The sequence below is a fragment of the Nansenia antarctica genome (genome assembly GCF_963989245.1).
Source record: "Nansenia antarctica genome assembly, chromosome: 7".
Classification (NCBI taxonomy): domain Eukaryota; kingdom Metazoa; phylum Chordata; class Actinopteri; order Argentiniformes; family Microstomatidae; genus Nansenia; species Nansenia antarctica.
The window spans coordinates 5,377,938-5,395,161 of NC_137677.1; the positions used below are offsets into that span (position 1 = coordinate 5,377,938).

The window sequence follows — 17,224 nt, forward strand, 5'->3', positions numbered from 1 at the left end:
CCTCTCCTCTCCTCTCCTCTCCTCTCCTCTCCTCTCCTCTCCTCTCCTCTCCTCTCCTCTCCTCTCCTCTCCTCTCCTCTCCTCTCCTCTCCTCTCCTCTCCTCTCCTCTCCTCTCCTCCTCTCCTCTCCTCTCCTCTCCTCTCCTCTCCTCTCCTCTCCTCTCCTCTCCTCTCCTCTCCTCTCCTCTCCTCTCCTCTCCTCTCCTCTCCTCTCCTCTCCTCTCCTCTCCTCTCCTCTCCTCTCCTCTCCTCTCCTCTCCTCTCCTCTCCTCTCCTCTCCTCTCCTCTCCTCTCCTCTCCTCTCCTCTCCTCTCCTACCCTTCATCTGTTCTGCACAGATCTGACAACTCTGGATAGGAGGAAGCGATATGGTCTAAAAATACACATCGTATCTACTTAAAATAAAAATAAATCGCTAAAGATCAAGGGTTGAAAATTAGAAGAGGAGGTGATTTTTTGCGAGAGAGATGCAGCCCCCACCCCCCCACCCCCACTCCCTCCACCACACTCACCCCCACTCCCTCCACCACCCCCACTCCACACCCCCCACTCCCCCCACCACACTCACCCCCACTCCCTCCACCACCCCCACTCCACACCCCCCACTCCCCCCACCACACTCACCCCCACTCCCTCCACCACACTCACCCCCACTCCCTCCACCACCCCCACTCCACACCCCCACACCCCCCACCACACTCACCCCCACTCCCTCCACCACCCCCACCCCCTCCACCACCCCCACCCCCTCCACCACGCTCACCGTTGAGGTTGGAGGTGAAGCAGAAGGCGTCGTAGCGCTCGTCCTCCTTGTGCCTGTAGCCGTAGTTGCGGACCCCCGCCGGGGTGTCCTTGCGGCCGCACTGGTCCCGGGGGTGTGAGATGGGGTACTGCACGGAGCCGTCGTCCAGCCAGCCGGCGTTGCACCAGTCCAGCCCCTCCAGCCAGGCCTTGTGGAGCTGGGCGTGGGAGGCCAGGATGGCGTCCTGCTCCTTACACACGTCCTCCGCCTGGTGGAAGTTGAGCTTGTAGCGCCCCACCCGGGGGTAGTAGGGGAACACCACACCTGAGGGACGGGGGTGGAAACGGGGGGCATGGGAATCACAATCAAGGGCGCCTAAAGTGTCCCAAATCAAGGGCACCTAAAATGTCCAAATCAAGGGCACCTAAAGTGTCCCAAATCAAGGGCACCTAAAATGTCCAAATCAAGTGCACCTAAAAAGTCCAAATCAAGTGCACCTAAAATGTCCAAATCAAGGGCACCTAAAATGTCCAAATCAAGGGCACCTAAAGTGTCCAAATCAAGTGCACCTAAAGTGTCCTAAATCAAGTGCACCTAAAATGTCCAAATCAAGTGCACCTAAATGTCAAAATCAAGGGCACCCAAAATTTCCAAATCAAGTGCACCTAAAATGTCCAAATCAAGGGCACCTAAAATGTCCAAATCAAGTGCACCTAAAGATTGTTATTATTGAAAGAAAGAGACAATACTATTTTGACACAGGCCTAGTAAAAAAAAGATATTGTTCACTAAGTTGTGGCAATCATTCCATACCCTGCTGTGACTCATACCTACTTTGTACTTAAATGTGTTAAATATGTTAACTGACTGCTGAAGCGTGTTAATTATGCTGATGTATCATGTTAGAAAAGCTGTGTTGGGGACTGAACAACTGTTCCACCTGTGACTGCGCTCTTTTCATATCTATCGATGGGGTCTTCTGACCCCTTGACCCTGAACCCCTCACCTTCCAGGTCGAGGTTGACAAACCCGGTGTCGTCCTCCATGTCGTTGGTGACCTCGCACTCGTAGCGTCCGTAGTCCTCCAGCGTGACGTTGTGTATGACCACCGAGGCGTCGCCCGGCCCCTGCTGCTCCAGAGACACGCGTCCGCGGTACGTCCCGTAGACCCGCTGCTGCTTCCCCAACGCCACGAACACGTCCTCGAACTGCAGCGCGTCCGTCACCTTGGTCCACTTGATGCGGATGCGGTTGGCGTCGGAGCTCTCGGGCTCGTGGTGGTATCGGCACGGCAGCGTGATGGAGCCTCCGCGGTGGGTGATCACCTTACCCGGCGCCGTCTGCACGATCACGGCGCCCGTATCGTCCTCTGCACAGACAGGAGAGAGGCGAGGCGTGAGGTTAGAATGATAAGGTTCTAGGATCTCCGTTTAGGGTAGTTCAGAGATACTGAGCGTCAAAGTTTTTACATTCCATTATGTTTTGTGAGATGGAACCTTTGTATTTTAGGAATTACTAACTCAAAAATGTCAACATTTTAAAAATAACACCACACAGGCATTAATAAACACCTAATGGATCAGATTATGTAAAAAAAACTAAATTTTGACAAAAATGGAGATAGAACCTTATAATTCTAACGTCACGAAGGGTACAGACCGTATCATCCTCTACACAGACAGGATAGAGGCGAGGGTACAGACAGTGTTGTAGTACTCGAGTCCAGGACTCGACTCGGGCTCGAGCATGGAGGACTCAGACTTGACTCGGACTCGAGCATTCCCTTCTTTGGTGACTCGTGACTCGACTCAGACTTCAACACTGGGGACTCGGACTCGACTCGGACTCGAGATTTAGGGACTCGACTACAACACTGCCTCTACACAGACAGGACATAGGCGAGGGTACGATAGTTATGGAGATAGACTCCAGTTCTATGAGTGGAGCGGAGCCCCATAGGGGAGCTCTGCTCCTATTGGTTTACCCGCTACCTAAAGTAGCCAATGACTGAATTTTTCAATGCCTGCGCCCGCCTGGGGTGCTATATAAAGGGGTGTACTTCGCTACCTCATTCTCCCAAACATACAAAAACAGCCGGGTTTGAACGAGTCGAAGTGGGCCAGCAGCCCTATGGGGCTCCGCTCCACTCATAGAACTGGAGTCTATCTCCATAACTATCGTTCTATATCGTGGAGCTCCGCCCCATAGGGGAGCTCTGCTCCTATTGGTTTAGGCGGAGCGAACGAGGCCAAATGTACCCCCACTGAGACTATTAATCCGTAAAACAATCTCAGCGGCACCCGGAGCTGACCACTGATGTTGGTTCAAGACAACCTTAAAAAGTTGGCCCAACCCACACGAGTCTGCTCCACTGATCTAGCCCTTACGTGAGCACGCAGGGTTGTAGATCTAACGGAACATGTCCTGGAGGAGGGTCCCCTCCCCAGGCACATCCGTAATCATCCTGACAGCACTTGAATAGCATCCCCAACCAGGGTAATCCAAGTGCCATCCCCACTACCTCAGTCCTCAGCAAACTGAGGACAGAGTGAGAAAAGGATGAGGAAGAAATATCACTTACCTAACCCTTACGTTGGGTTGTTGATCTAACAGACATGTCCTGGAGGAGGGTCCCCTCCCCAGGCACATCCGTATTCATCCTGACAGCACTTGAATAGAATCCCCATGACCAGGGTAATCCAAGTGCCCTTCCACAACATCAGTCATCAGCAAAACTGAGGACAGAATGAGAAAGGATTGAGGACGAATATCACTGACCTAACCCTTACGTGAGCACGTAGGGTTGTAGATCTAACGGAACATGTCCTGGAGGAGGGTCCCCTCCCCAGGCACATCCGTAATCATCCTGACAGCACTTGAATAGAATCCCCAACCAGGGTGATCCAAGTGCTTTCCCCACTACATCAGTCATCAGCAAAACTGAGGACAGAATGAGAAAAGGATGCGGAAGAAATATCACTGATCTAACCCATACGTGAGCACGTAGGGTTGTTGATCTAACGGAACATGTCCTAGAGGAGGGTCCCCTCCCCAGGCACATCCGTATTTATCCTGACAGCACTTGAATAGAATCCCCATGACCAGGGTAATCCAAGTGCCTTCCCCACTACATCAGTCATCAGCAAAACTGAGGACAGAATGAGAAAAGGATGAGGAAGAAATATCTTTCAAGTAATACCGTACAAAAGGTGATGGCGACGACCAAGACGCCGCCTCACATATCTCCTCCACTCCCACTCCCCTGAGAATGGCCACTGATGTGGCCATGCCCCTGGTGGAATGAGCCCGAATGCCAGTCGGCACGGGCTGCCCCTTCGATTCGTATGCGAGGCTAATAGCCTCGCAAATCCAATGGGACAGCCTCTGCTTCGAGAGTGGTGCCCCGGCTTTCTGTCCGCCGTAGCAGATCAGAAGCTGGGGAGAAGATCTCAGTCCTGCCGTGCGCTTCACATATTGTGCCAACGCGCGCACCGGACATAGACAATGTAAACGCCTCTCCCTCTCTCCGTCGTGAGGAGGAGGAAAAAAGGCGCTCAGAGCACAGCTCTGAACCCTAAACCCACGATTAACCTTAGGGATAAAAGCCGGGTTAGGGCGTAACACAGCTTTTGTTTCGTCATCAGATATGATCAAACAATCTGCCCGTGTCGAGAGAGCACATAAATCACTCACTCGCTTAGCCGTAGTCAAGGCGAGGAGTAGACTCGTCTTGAGAGACAATAAACGCAACGACACAGTGTCAATGGGTTCGAATGGGGGCACGCACAGCGCCTCTAGCACAATCGACAGGTCCCATTTTGGCATTAGAGTCCTAAGAGGCCGTCTAAGCCTACACACTCCAGTCAAAAAACGCTTAACCAGCGAATGACTGAACAGTGTCGTTGTCGCAAAACCCTCATGACAAGCTGAGATGGCAGCCGCGTAAACTTTAATAGTTCCCGCCGCCAATCCCTTGTCAAACAGCGACTGTAAGAAGCACAAGAACGTTTCGACCCGACAGCAGACTGGGTCAACGTCCTGTCCCTCACACCACTGTGTAAACACTCGCCAGCGCGCCGCATATCCCTTTGCAGTGGATTGCGCGCGCGCACTCTGAATGGTCTGAATGACCGCGTCTGTCAGACCCCTGCGTTCTAACAAATCCCTCTCAGTAACCAGGCCATGAGGGGGCCCCCCATCATCGGCGGCCCCCTCACCAAGCCTCTGGCCTGAGAGAGTGCATCTTGTCGATGAGGTATGGGCCATGGGCCCTCTACCAACATCTCCATCAGTTCCGGAAACCACGGGGCTCCGGGACGGTCCGGGGCTACAAGAATTAACTCTAGCCTCTCTGACCTCACTCGTGCCAACAGTGGGAGGATAGATGTCAGGGGTGGGAACGCGTATAACAGGACCCTCGGCCATGGGTGGTGTGCGAATGCATCGACTCCCAATGGCGGGTTGTCCTGTTCGCGCAGGGAGAACCAAAGGCGACACTGCGCATTCGTCCGGGACGCAAACAGATCCACTTCTGCTTGCCCGAACCGTGCCCAAATCAGAGACACAATGGAGGGTGCTAACCTCCAGTCGTCGTCCCTCGGGCCTCCCCGTGATAACAGATCTGCTCCTTCGTTGAGCAGACCTGGAATGTGGAGAGCTTTTAGCGAACTCAGGTGTGTGACAGCCCACAGCCATATATCTGTCGCTAGGCGATGAAGTGACGCTGAGCGTACTCCCCCTTGACGATTGATGTATGCTACTGTTGTCCTGTTGTCGGATCTGACTAACACGTCCAGATCCTTTAACACTGGGGCAAAGTGAAGTAGCGTTAACTTCACCGCCTCGAGTTCCAGCAGGTTGATGTGACGCGTCTCTAACGGTCCCCATCTTCCTGCCACCGAACCTGCCTGACACACTCCTCCCCACCCAGTCAACGACGCGTCCGTGAAGACTGGGTAGTGGGATGCCGGTCTGCCCATGGCGACTCCGCGCGCGATGACGCGCGGGTCTCTCCAGTAGCTCAGGTCGGTCTTGACCGATCTCGGTATTACAATCAATTTGCGACGGTGTCTCACTGGATCCAGTCGCAGTCGTGCGAACCACCTCTGCAGTCTGCGCATGTGTAATAGGCCTAAGGGGACCACTACATGGGCCGCAGACATCATTCCTAGTAAGGACATCATTGACAGAGCGGTGATTGTATTTGTCACTCGACACACCCGGAGAGCTGACGTCAGTGTCGCTCTCCGTGGTGCCGATAAACTGGCCCTCATCTTGGCAGTATCCAACTGAATGCCTAGATAGGGAAACTGTTGAGCTGGCCACGGAGCACTCTTTGTCCAGTTGACAGCTAACCCCAGCTGAGTGAGGTGCTGCACCAGTGAGGTTGCGTCCCGAATGGCTCGATTTGGGCATTGGGCCAAGACCAGTAGGTCGTCGAGATAAGCTAATATGCGTATCCCGTTTCGCCTCAGTGGTTCGAGTGCTGTCTGCACGCATTTGGAGAAAGTTCGAGGAGCAAGCGCGTACCCGAAGGGCAGGCGCGTGTACTCGTAAACCTTCCCTTGGAAGGCAAAACGTAGAAATTTCCTGTGCCTCTCTGTGATTGGCACATGAAAATACGCGTCCCTCAGGTCTATGCTGATTCCGTAGTCGCCTTTCTGTATACAAGACAGAAGGCGCCTCGTCGTCAACATACGAAAGGGGCGTTTCGCCACTCTCTCGTTGAGGACCCTTAAATCTAGTATGGGTCTCATGCCTCCGGATTTCTTTGGGACAAGGAAATACGGGGAGTACCACCCCACGTCCCACTGGTCCCTCGGAACCATTGTCACTGCGCCCTTTGTTAGGAGATTCGTAATCTCCTCCTGGAGCGCACGTGTTTTTATCGGGCAGGACAAAACAGTCTCTCTCACGCCCCTGAAGGGCGGAGGAGGCTGAATGAACTGTAGTGCATATCCCCTCCTCAATGTCCTGTCCAGCCAGCCCGACAGAATACCTGCCCCTTCTAGCCATTCTGCATAACGCAACGACAGCGGCTGGGCCGTCTGTTGTGGTGCAGTCGACAGAAAAAGCTTGAATTTCTGTATGACCCCAGCCGCCGCTGCACACCGAGGAGGTGGCACAGCCCAAGGTGGGGTCATTTCGAAAGGGATGGGCTGCCGTCTGTAAAGAGTGTTTGCTATGTGTAACAATGCCCTTTATTGACGCAGGTTTATTATGTCTGATAATCAAAGGACCGTCCGCACGCTCATGAGCTGGGCCAGATCCTGATAGACATGGAGGGGTTATTGATGTAAATAACGATCCCTCTATACGGCTACAGACAGGGGTGTTTAACCCTGTTTGTGTCGTGATAGGGGTAAGTCTGTTAGGCAGAGAGCTGGCCACACGCTGGTACGCTGGGCCAGTCTCCGCTTCGTTTCTAACCGGTAGCGATTGGACCACGCTCCGACAAGGCAGGCGGGTCTCCGCTCCGGTAGATAACATGGGAAAATCATCTTTACTGAAAAAGTAAGGTGGGGATTTTCCTTCTTTTACCTCTTTATGAGGTAGCAGCCATGAAGAGGAAACCGGTGGTGGGGTCATTACCGACCCCTCCGCCAGTGAAACCGGGCCACGTTGCCGTGGGGGGCCGTAGTGGGCCCTCCCAGTGGTCAGCGGCGGGGGCTGGGGATGCCGAGTGGGGCATGGCTCCGTCTGTAGAGGTGGAGCCAGTGCCGCATCACACCGAAACCTCCGTTTCGCAGCCGTTGACGGTCTAGTCGTCACCACGGCGGAAGAAGAAGAGGTGGAGGGTCGCTGGAGGGGGAGGTGGCTGGCAAGGTGCCTCTTAGCCTCCTCCATCGCGGCCAGGCGCACCGTCAAGGTGTCCATGGCGGGACCGAATAGCCCTTGTCTCTCTATTGGAGCATTCAGTAGGGCCATCCGGTCCGCCCCGGTCATGGTGGTGAGAGACAGCCACATCTGTCGCTGCTGCACCACCGCGTTTGCCATCAGGCGACCCCCACAAACCGCGACGCCCTGGGCCAGGTACATCGTCGCGGCACTGAGCTTGCTCAGAAGCACCGTCTCCGCTGCAGACAAACCGTAGGGTCGGTCTGTGGTGATTTTCGCAATGGCGGCGTTAAACACGGCGATGTTATTCGCCGCTGCCGCCGCCTGCGCACCGAGAGCGTAGCTCTTGTCTACCAGGGTGGCGTTAAACCTGTCACGCTGGTTGGGCGGCATAGGTTTGTTAGGCACCGACCAGGTGCTGGACCCCGGTACCAAGTAGGCGGCTAGCGCTGGTTCGAGCGGCGGGGAGCCGTTGGTCATCCCCTCCGCGAGCCCCTCCACTCTGGTAAAGGGCAAGAACGCCTTCACCGGCGCCCTGCCTGTGAGTGGTTCTCCCCACTTGTCCTCCACGAACTTATCTAAGCCCGGGAGGACAGCGTTAGGAGGTTGGTCCTGTCGCTTCGCCCTTTTCCCGTAAAACAGGTCCTTCTCCCAGAAGGACTCCGTTGGGGGAGGGGAGGCGGGACGGGGAATTGCCAACACGCCTGCCGCAGCTTCCAGGAGGCCCTGGAAGTCGTGGCGGAGTGATGGGGGGGCGAGGGCGGGGAGCACGTGCTCTACCTGCCGCTCGCTCTCATCAGAGCTTTCTGATTCTGACACCGGCACCGACCACTCAGCTGGGTGAGGGCGGCGTGATGTCAGGGCCGGCTGAGCGGGCGGGACCATCCCTACTTGGGGAGGTGCCTGCCCAGAACGCCGTTCTTGCTTGTCCTCCGCTGCTAGAAAATCGCAGCGGCAGGTGTCCCGGAGGAACTTCTTCGTGGTCGGCGGCGAACGATCCATCGCTGAAGGGAAAAGTCTCCTCCGCTGAAAGGCGTCCTCCTCTGCTTGGAAGTCGCAGCGGCAGGCGTCCCGGAGGAACTTCTCCATAGGCGGCGGACGATCCATCTTGAAGGGAAAAGTCTGGCGGGTCCTCCAGTCTTAGTAGTCGTCCTTCTCAGTCTTCAGATATAAACCCGTGCTGAACTTTTTGGGAGAATGAGGTAGCGAAGTACACCCCTTTATATAGCACCCCAGGCGGGCGCAGGCATTGAAAAATTCAGTCATTGGCTACTTTAGGTAGCGGGTAAACCAATAGGAGCAGAGCTCCCCTATGGGGCGGAGCTCCACGATATAGAACAGACCGTGACATAGCGTGACTAATGGGCAGGGCGCTGGCTATGATGGCTGGTGATGTAGAGTAACTAGTGTGTCATGTTAGGATAGAGTATGCAACTAAGAAACGTGTGGAAACCACTGCTACAATGTGTAATGTACGCTGTAAGGTCAATCGATGACATTTAAGTCCTAAAAGTCTAATTGGAGGGCAGCGAGGCTCACAAAGGTCATGTCTGCTATCTTCTCTCCATGTGTGTCTGTGTGTGTGTGTGTGTGTGTGTGTGTGTGTGTGTGTGTGTGTGTGTGTGTGTGTGTGTGTGTGTGTGTGTGTGTGTGTGCGCGTGGGTGACAAACTGAATATGACACTGATGCAAACTTGTTCTCACATCATTATCACATCGTGACACATATCACGATTGCATCATTCAGGAGAAGACATCTTGTTTGTCGATTGGTTTTGAGGCCACCTGAACACTCTCCATCCCCTTCCTTCCTTGAAGAAATCACTTATCTGACAGGAGCTGATTGGTGAAAGCAATGCAGTGGAAGGCTTGACCTATCCAATGAAGTTCGATCAGATTGCCTCAGGGAAGGTCGGGAAAGAAAACTGCAAGAGGACCGTGTCTCTCTGCGTTTTTTTAGGCTCTCTGGGTTTCAACAACAACAACAACAACAACAACGACAACACTGACGCTGTCTGGGGAGATTCTAAGAGCCCCTCTAAAAGACTTGTAAGAGAACTTTTGTGAACCGATCAAGAAGCCTACAATTATCAGTGACAGCCTGCCATTATAACTGTCGGTTGGAGATCCTGCTTTCTGAGATGTTTGTCACCAACCTCTGTTAAGTGTTCAATGAATATAGTGCACTATGCATTACAAGTATTTGGGCAGAGAAGCATGTTTTCTTCTTTTGGCTCTCCACTCCAAAAGTTTGGATTTTAAATCAAACGATTACTATGAGGTTAAAGTAGAGATGTGCTTTTCTTTGATGGTATTTGTGTACATTGGTTTGACACATTTTTTTAAAATAAATAGTCCCCTTATTTCAGGGCACCAAAAGTAATGGGACAGATTCATATAATGTCCAGATTATGCGTTCATGTTTAGTATTTGGCTTGACGGTTGTTTCTGGTTAGTCAGGTGCAGTGGCGGACTCAGGCTGTTTGAAGGTCAGGGGCGAAAAGAAAAAAAGGGCACCTACTGCACAACATGGGACCCCATCAGTGCACATGGTCAAGTTTAGACCATTGGAGGGGCACCAATAGGGCACGTCCTCTCATCTTCGCCACTCAAAAGGGCATTTTTGACACTCAAAAGGTCATTTTTGACACTCAAAAGGGCACTTAAGCGAGACGTTTTTCAACCGTGGAGGCACCAGGAGGGTCGGTCGCCCTCCCTGCCCCCCCCCCTGAGTCCGCCAGTGGTCAGGTGTGTTCTGTTATATAACTTGTGCAGGCATGCGAGAGCTCTCAATGTCTAGTATTGATTCCAGGCTTTGTGTTTGCCTTTGAGAGTCTGCTATTGGTGTCTGTCAACATGACGACCAAAGAGACATCAATGAAAGTCAAGGAAGCTGTTATGAGGCTGAAAAAAAAGATAGATAAGATGCCTTCTCCCCAAAGACAACAGTTTGTAACATCATTAAAACGAAAGAATTCACCGGTGAGTTCAGCAATCTCAAACAGTCTGAAGAACGCTCACCATCATTAAGAAAACTCCCAAAAGAACTGTCCCACAGATCAGCAACACTCCTAGGAGTGATGCGTGAATGTCTCAGAGACTAACATCCACAGAATTTGTTATTAGACGAACGACAGAGCCTTCACTACAAGGTGTAACCATTCATTCTCCTCAAAACGGATGGTCACAATACAGTTTGCAAAAAACACCTAAAAAGTCCTGCAGAGTTCTGTGAAATGGTATTTTGGATAGATAACACAGATATTTAGATAGATTTTTCTTTTACATCATTCCACCTCATCTGTGAAAAATAGTGGAGGGGTTGTTATGGTTTGGGCATGCTATATACGTAGCTGCCGCTAGAATTGTCTAACATCTTCATTGATGATGTTACTGCTGACAACAGCAGCAGAATGTATTCGGAAGAGTAGAGAAACATCTTGTTATATATTATTATTTCAGTTTTGAAGTTAGTAGTTACAAACCTTGCTGAGCCTTACTGCTCCACTTTATGTTTTGCTGTTTGTCATTTGTGAAGTTTGAACCTGCGCACCTTTTTCTCAGTAAAGAGAAGCTATATTTTACTTACGGTCCATCTCCTTACTTGCCCACACAACCCACACACTTGTACTTAGTGAACTTAATTAGAAACGTAACAAATATTTAATAATAATATATGCAATTTAGCTAATGCTTTTATCCAAAGCGACTTCCATTGCAGTGAGTGCATACATGTTTCAGTATACATGGTCCCAGCGGGAAACGAACAGTATGTGGTGGACAACGCATGCATGAACTTCAGGCAGTTATTGCATGCAAAGGATTGTCGCCCAAATACTAAACATGAGTGCTTAATTTGGACATTATAGGAATCTGTCCCATTACCTTTGGTGCCCTGACATTGGGGAACTATGTATAAAACTGTGCTGTCATTTCTAAATGGTGACCCCAATATGTACACAAATACCCTCAAATGAAAGTTGACAATCTATACTTTAACCTCATAGAAATTGCTTCACTGTCCCATTATGTACGGAGGGCACTACACATACAAACATGAATTCAAAACGTGCTGTAATTTCTAAACGGTGATACCAATATGTACACAAATACCCTCAAATGAAAGTTGACAATCTATACTTAAACCTCATAGAAATTGCTTCACTGTCCCATTATGTACGGAGGGCACTACACATACAAACATGAATTCAATATTGTTGGAAGGCTCTTCAAGGGCCAGACGTGACATTGTCTGAAATTAAGGTAGAATTCAATATTCTATTCTAGAATGTTCAGGGACTGATTGTCACTTGTTTGTTTTTTCGTCAATTGCAGATAGAAGAGAGGCTGTTGAGAATCGCAAGCATCTGCTTGACAATGAACCAGATGGGTTTGAGGAACATTTGAATGATAATCTTGACTGATACCTAACTTGCATAATAGAAATTCAATGTAAGACTTGGACATATTCCTGGAGGACAGATAAGACTTGGAGTCTCGCTAGTGTCGGAAAACAACAAGACAGCTGCTCTTTTATAGTCCCGTGGAATAAAGCAAAAACACATGATGTCATTGCAGTGATGTAATCTGCGTGGGTTGGGGATGCAGGCAGACGGACAAACAGACAGACAAACAGGTAGACAGACACAGACAGACAGACAGACAAACAGGCAGATAGACAAACAGGCAGATAGATAGGTAGACAAACAGACAGGCAGACAGGTAGGTAGGTAGGCAGGCAGACAGACAAACAGGCAGATAGACAGGCAGACAGACAGACAGACAAACAGGTAGATAGACAGGCAGGCAGACAGACAGACAGACAAACAGGTAGATAGACAGGCAGACAGGCAGGCAGACAGACAGACAGACAGACAAACAGGTAGGTAGGTAGGCAGGCAGACAGACAAACAGGCAGATAGACAGGCACACAGGCAGGCAGGCAGACAGACAGACAGACAGACAGACAAACAAACAGGTAGATAGACAGGCAGGCAGGCAGACAGACAGACAGACAAACAGGTAGATAGACAGGCAGACAGACAGGCAGACAGACAGACAGGTAGATAGACAGGCAGACAGACAGACAAGCAGGCAGATAGACAGGCAGACAGACAGACAGACAAACAGGCAGATAGACAGGTAGACAGACAGGCGGGCAGGCAGGCAGGAAGGAAGATAGACAGACAGACAGTCAGAAAGACAGGTAGACAGGTAGACAGGCAGGCAGACAGACAGACAAACAGCCAGACAGGCAGGCAGGCAGACAGACAGACAGACAAACAGGTAGATAGACAGGCAGGCAGGCAGACAGACAGACAGACAAACAGGTAGATAGACAGGCAGACAGACAGGCAGACAGACAGACAGGTAGATAGACAGGCAGACAAGCAGGCAGATAGACAGGCAGACAGACAGACAGACAAACAGGCAGATAGACAGGTAGACAGACAGGCGGGCAGGCAGGCAGGAAGGAAGATAGACAGACAGTCAGAAAGACAGGTAGACAGGTAGACAGGCAGGCAGACAGACAGATAACAGACAAGCAGACAGACAGACAGAGCTTACCGAGGACGTGCACTACTCTCCTGCTTCCCTTGTCCGTGTCAGCTGGGAGGGCGGTCACAGAGAGGGTGAGGGCCAGGAGGGCCGTGCCCAGGGACAGGAGCTGAGTGGAGAGCTGCAGGGGAGACAGGGACACATCAGAGGGGGTAGGGGTACATACAGCGCTGTCTGGGGTGCTGCTGGGCACCACCCATAATAAACCAGCCCCCCCCCCCCCCCCATAAGCATAAAGACAAACATGGGCACCCCCATAGAGATCCCCTCATAACTGTCATGGGCCAGCCCACAAATCACAAATGTCTGTCATGGGGGGGAATAGTGCGGTGGTGGGTGTACCATTTCCCAATAGTGAGAACAGTTGTGAGAACAGTTGGCCAAAAAGGTTACATCACTTGGCAGTGTGTTAGTCCCATGGGGAGGGGCGAGGAGCTACTAAAAAAAAAAAAATCCTCAGGAGTGATATCACATCATGTTCAACAAGATGTTTGGTTTGGTAGTCTGAGCTATATCATTGTTGTTGATAATTAAATGTAGTAGGCTATAGACAACAATATACAATTATACAATAGCATTGTAGGTTATTCGTGTTGCCTCCGTACAGTTTTTTATTCACATCGTAGGATGGGTAAAGGTATTCTGCAGTACAATGACACACACATACAGCCCCCTTAGGTAGCGGATTCGTATGACTTAGAATGAACATTAGAATTAACCTACAGTGAACATGCACATTGCACAAAAAGAACATGCACAAATGCACATTGCACAATATAGCTCCTAAGATGGTCTCCTGCAGTCAAACGTCTCCAAGGTTAAGTCGGTACTGCATTGTAATATTCCATGCAGTCTATAAAAAAGAAAACAGCGCATGACGCGCAGAGCCAAACCATTCGACCACATAGGACTTGACTTACCATGATCGTGTCAAGAATAACTGTCAGAGTTAGGTATGCTGTGTGCCGTGTGGTCCAGCTGGGCTAATGACAGTGATATGGTGCAGTGTTTGACTCATCCTCTCTCTCTCTCCCGCAGTTGCCGCTGTTGGGTTCTGGCAATGCAGGGGAAGTGCTGACGGAGTCGCTCGTAGTTGGACCGGTCCCGACCACTGATGATCTATACAGTAGTTAGTTACCACTCAATGCAATTGTGCAATAGATCAGTGGTTCAGACCTCAGCGCGATTCATGATCAGAATCGATCGGAGCGTGCACAATCCACAGTGGTCCATACCTGTCAACATTGGGATTTGAAAATGTTCGGACATGTTAAGTAAATGGTGTTTTTTGTTTTGTTTTGTTTTTTCTTGTTTTTGTTTTGTTTTTTCTTGTTATAACTATTTCTTTTTACACATGTTCGAAATAAAGCTTTCATTCATTCATTCATTCATTCATTCATTCAAAATAAGGGATTTTTTCCAAAAACAATAAGCGAAAATAAGTGATATCGATCTGCTGGCAAAAGAAAAGTTAATATAGTGTCACGCCCTCTACCTCTAGGTCGTGGGCAGTGCCTCTCTCTCTCTCTCTTTCCCTCTCTCCCTCTCTCTCTCTCTCTCTCTCTCTCCCTCTAATTGGCAGGAGTGGCTTCAGGTGTGCAGCTGTCCGGCTGTTCTTCATTGTCTCATCGTTAGCCCTGTATAAAGACCCGGTCCAGCCTTCACTACTCTGCCAGATCGTAGCTTCAGTTTACCGTATGGTACGCTTCCAGCTCCCCTACCTAATTACTACCCTGCCTGTACCTGCCTCCTACTTACCCCTGTTTTGCCTTTACCCCCCAGTACCCCTACCGGACTCCTGCTACCTGCCCTCCTGCCTGCCTGCCCTACCTGCCCTACCTGCCCTCCTGCCTGCCCTACCTGCCCCCTGCCTGCCTGCCCTACCTGCCCTACCCACTTGCCATGTCGCAGCGGTTACTTGGGAGATCCAGTCTCTGGTGCGCCGTGCACAGCTTGACCAGGCTGATCCTGGCAACGGCCCAGAGAACCGCCTGTTCGTCCCTGACGCTGTCCGCTCCCAGGTCCTACAGTGGGGCCACAGCAATCGCCTGACCTGCCACCCGGGGGTAAACCGCACCTTGGCTTTCCTACGGCAACACTTCTGGTGGCCAACGATGGGGGGGGGGATACCCGGGAGTTCGTCTCGGCCTGCCCCGTCTGCGCCCAGAACAAGAACCTGCACCGGCCTCCCGCTGGTCTCCTTCAGCCCCTGCCGGTCCCCCGTCGCCCCTGGTCCCATATATCGATGAATTTCGTCACCGGACTACCACCGTCCGAGGGAAATACCACCATCCTGACGGTGGTAGATCGCTTTTCCAAGGCTGCTCATTTTATTCCGCTGCCTGGCTTGCCCTCGGCAAAGGAGACGGCTCAGCTGATGGTCCTGCACGTCTTCCGCATCCACGGACTACCATCAGACATCGTATCGGACCGGGGTCCACAATTCACCTCACAGTTTTGGAAGGCGTTCTGTGCCCTCATTGGATCCACCCTCAGCCTGTCATCGGGCTTCCACCCCCAGTCCAATGGAGAGTCAGAGCGGGCCAACCAAGACCTGGAGACCGCCCTGCGCTGCCTGTCCTCCTCCAATCCTACTACCTGGAGTCAACAATTACCCTGGGTGGAGTATGCCCACAATTCCCTTCCCAACTCCTCCACGCTCCTCTCACCCTTCCAGTGTGCCCTCGGATACCAACCCCCTCTCTTTCCTGACCAGGAGGTAGAGGTCGGGGTGCCCTCGGCCCAACACTTCATTCGCCGTTGTCGCCAGACCTGGAGGAAGGCACGGACTACCCTGGTCCGCTCTGTGGCCAGGTATAAACGCCAAGCTGACCGCCATCGTGTCCCTGCCCCCCGCTACCAGGTGGGACAGAAGGTCTGGCTCTCCACCCGAGACCTACCCCTCAAAGTAGAGTCTCGCAAGCTAGCCCCCAGGTACATCGGACCCTTCCCCATCAGCAGAATTATCACCCGCTCTGCTGTTCGCCTCTGGTTGCCCCGCTCCATGCGAATCCATCCCACCTTCCACGTCTCAAAGATAAAACCGGTTACCACCAGCCCACTGACTTCTCCATTGACCTTAATGATATGACTTTGCGGGTGAGCAAGTGTGAAGTGCACTTACCATGTGTTTTTGTCCTGATTTAAATAGCTTCAACAAAAAACTGTGAGGACCTCTATATTTTAAAGGAGCTGGCCATCCTGAGGATCACAAATCCAACCCCGCCAATGGTCAGTGACCTTGACACCATCGATGAGGAGGCAGTGGTTGAGGCGGCCCGGAGGTCATCCGAGAGGTACCCTCGCCCCTCAACCTCACCCACCACATCATCCCCTGAGGCAGAGGTGTGCCGTGACCTGGCGGCAGAGCGTGAGGCAGGGGCTGAGGCAGAGGTGCGCCGTGACCTGGCGGCAGAGCGTGAGGAGGGGCTGGATGAGGAGGGGCCAGAGGGTGAAGCAGGGGCAGAGAGGGAGATTGAGGAGGGGCCGGATGGTGCTCTCCTCAAGAAGCAAGCAGGCCCCCTCAACCCCCGCGGCCCCTCAACCCCCAGACCCTCAACCCCCGGACCCTCAACCCCTGGCCCCATAAGAGGATGCCCACAGTGCCCACAGTGCAGGCCAATTTGGGTGGAGAATCAGGTACTGAAGAGGAGCCTGGTCGCTCTTCAGGAAGAAGTCTCCTCCCTGAGGCCAACACTGGCCGAACGGACCCGCCAGAAAAATACAAGGGTCCCCAAAATGAACCAAGCCAGTGTTCCTGGTTACAGTAAGTGTAATTATAATGCCATTATTAGTGTGGTTGCTGACGGTTGTGGTTGTTGTTTTTTTATTTTTTTTTATTTATTTATAGACTTAAATTCTAGTTTAGGTTATTCTGACTGACTGATCTGAACTTTTCTGTCTTCAGTAAAAATTCTAAATGAATATCAAAGTCACGTCACAGGGCTAAATCCTTCAAAGAAGCAGAAGGAAAATGCTGCGCAAAAAAAGACCCACATAAGGGCGTTTGTGGAGCATATGGCTAAAGGGGGGATCCTGCCCGTTTCAATGAGTCACCTCAGTGACACAAGACTGGCTCGGGAGTGAG

At 51.6% G+C, this 17,224-nt stretch overlaps 1 protein-coding gene across 1 annotated transcript in view; it reads right to left on the reverse strand.

The window, feature by feature from the left end:
* hapln4 (hyaluronan and proteoglycan link protein 4) overlaps positions 1–15,376 on the reverse strand; it is a gene marked incomplete at both ends in the record, with an annotated part of 18,168 nt that extends 2,792 nt beyond the window's left edge. Inside the window, 5 exon segments of the mRNA XM_080536025.1 lie at positions 764–1,066; positions 1,749–2,111; positions 13,147–13,258; positions 15,039–15,161; positions 15,215–15,376. Of these exon segments, the coding sequence (XP_080392151.1) occupies positions 764–1,066; positions 1,749–2,111; positions 13,147–13,258; positions 15,039–15,161; positions 15,215–15,376 (1,063 nt within the window).
* Positions 15,377–17,224: the final 1,848 nt, after the last annotated feature.